At 50.2% G+C, this 2015-nt stretch overlaps 1 protein-coding gene across 3 annotated transcripts in view; it reads left to right on the top strand.

Annotated features, from left to right (window-relative positions):
- Positions 1-2009, top strand: part of LOC101850247 (myogenesis-regulating glycosidase) — a 10897-nt gene extending 8888 nt beyond the window's left edge. For all 3 annotated transcript variants that reach the window (XM_035969998.1, XM_005099253.3, XM_013083048.2), the window contains exon 4: positions 454-2009. In XM_035969998.1, the coding sequence (XP_035825891.1) occupies positions 454-1962 (1509 nt within the window). In that variant the 3' untranslated portion in view covers positions 1963-2009. The remainder of the gene's footprint in view (positions 1-453) is intronic.
- Positions 2010-2015: the final 6 nt, after the last annotated feature.

Genomic DNA, 2015 nt, shown 5'->3' with positions numbered 1-2015 from the left:
CTAGGTAGATTGCTCTGGGCCTACGGCTGCCTCGTTTGCCTTCAATTTTGCCAGTGAGAGTAAGTTGTTCAAGACCTTTATGTCTATTCAGGTGTCCCGAAAACTGCATCTGTTGTTCCCAGGTTGTTTTTAACAGTGAGCGTCCCACGCGGGCTTCATCAAGCACTACCTCATTTGATTTCTTTTCCTTCCACGATATTATCAGCAGTCTCCTAAAAAACAAAATTTCTGTTGCTTCTATTTTTTTGGGGGATATTACAGCAGTGGTTTCCCGTTGCCTACTGCCGGTTTGTGTCATCCACTGACAACCTACAAGGCAGTGGGGGCTCAAGACCGTCATCGCCCTACTACCCCTGCCCCCAAAGTGCTTCTTTACGCTACCATATCTGTAAATCTCAAATATTGTTGGAGACTAAAATGATCTAACGTTTTCTTTGGGTTACTCTTTCTCAGGACATGGGAGAGTACGGTGACGTTATCGAGCCAATCTTCCTGTCCTCTGCTGGCGTAGGTATCCACGTAGACGAAGCCACGCCCCTTTACTTGTCCATCAACGAGGCCAAATCCAAACAGCTGTGTCTGGTCGGAAGAACGGGAGCAAACACGCCCTACTACCACGGCTCTCAAAGTGCCTCTCTGCGCTACCATATCTGTAAATCCAGCAACATCGCCAGTTTGTGGAAAGCTATGGCGGAACAGTTCATCGCAAAACCCACGGCCGGAGTGTCCGAGGATGTTCTGCACAGCCCGATCTGGTGCACGTGGGCCAAGTACAAGGGAGCCATCAACCAAACCACGACTCTTGAATACGCCAACCTCATCAGAGAGAACAATTTCCCCGCCTCACAACTGGAAATTGACGACGAGTGGACTCCGAAGTACGGAGATCTGGTTTTCACCACCGACAAATTCCCTGACGCTAGTGAACTGATTCAGAATCTCACAAGCGAAGGGTTTCCTATCACGGTGTGGGTTCATCCATTCTTTAACAACGACTCCCAAGCCTTTCAAGAGCTGTCAAAGAAGAACTATCTACTGAAAGACCTCCACTCCGCGGAGCCAGCTCTTACTGAATGGTGGCGCGGAAATCACGCTGGGGTCATTGACGTCACCAACCCTGACGCGGTCACGTGGTACTTGAATAAACTTGAGTACATCAAAACAAACTACAGTGTCATTTCATTTAAATTCGATGCAGGGGAAACAAATTGGTTGCCGAAAAAATTTACCTCACATGTAGATTTGCCCAACCCGAACATGTACTCGAAGAAATACGTGGAGATGGCTTATCGCGCCGATTTGAAAGAGAGACGACAGGAAGTGCGAGCAGGCTACCGTAGTCAGAACACTTCTATGATGGTGCGCATGTTGGACAGGGCCAGTAACTGGAGCCACCAGAGGGGTCTCAAGACCGTCATCCCCTGCGCCCTAGCCTTCGGGATCATGGGCTACCCGTTTGTTCTTCCCGATCTCATAGGCGGGAACGCTATGGACACAATAGCGCTTGACCACACAGTGCTGCCAGAAAGAGAGCTCTACATCCGCTGGATGGAAGCTACCACATTTTTGCCGGTGTTGCAGTTTTCGGTCGGGCCGTGGGACTACGACGAAGAGGTGGTCAACATCACACGTAAATACGTACAGCTTCACCAAAATTTCTCCGACCTCATTGTCAACTTGAGTAAAGAAGCGGTGGTCACTGGTCATCCTATCGTACGTCCGCTGTGGTGGACTGACCCCACAGACTCGACGGCCTTGACCCTTGAAACGCAATTTCTCCTCGGCAACGACCTTCTCGTGGCCCCGGTGTTGGAGCAGGGGGCGGAGTCACGTGACATCTACATACTGAACGGCGATTGGCAGGACGAGCTGAGGGGCGGTATACTGAGAGGACCTCGATGGGAGTACAACTACACAGTGGCTCTCCATGAACTCGCTTATTTCACAAGAGTCACCGCTTAGAGTGTCTGTTGTAGCAACTAAACACACAGTTCTAGCTCTCCCTGAACTCGCTT

This window comes from Aplysia californica, unplaced genomic scaffold (assembly GCF_000002075.1).
Source record: "Aplysia californica isolate F4 #8 unplaced genomic scaffold, AplCal3.0 scaffold00207, whole genome shotgun sequence".
NCBI lineage: Eukaryota > Metazoa > Mollusca > Gastropoda > Aplysiida > Aplysiidae > Aplysia > Aplysia californica.
The sequence above is the reverse complement of the archived record's forward strand: the minus strand, read 5'-3'. Positions and strand labels throughout refer to the sequence as shown.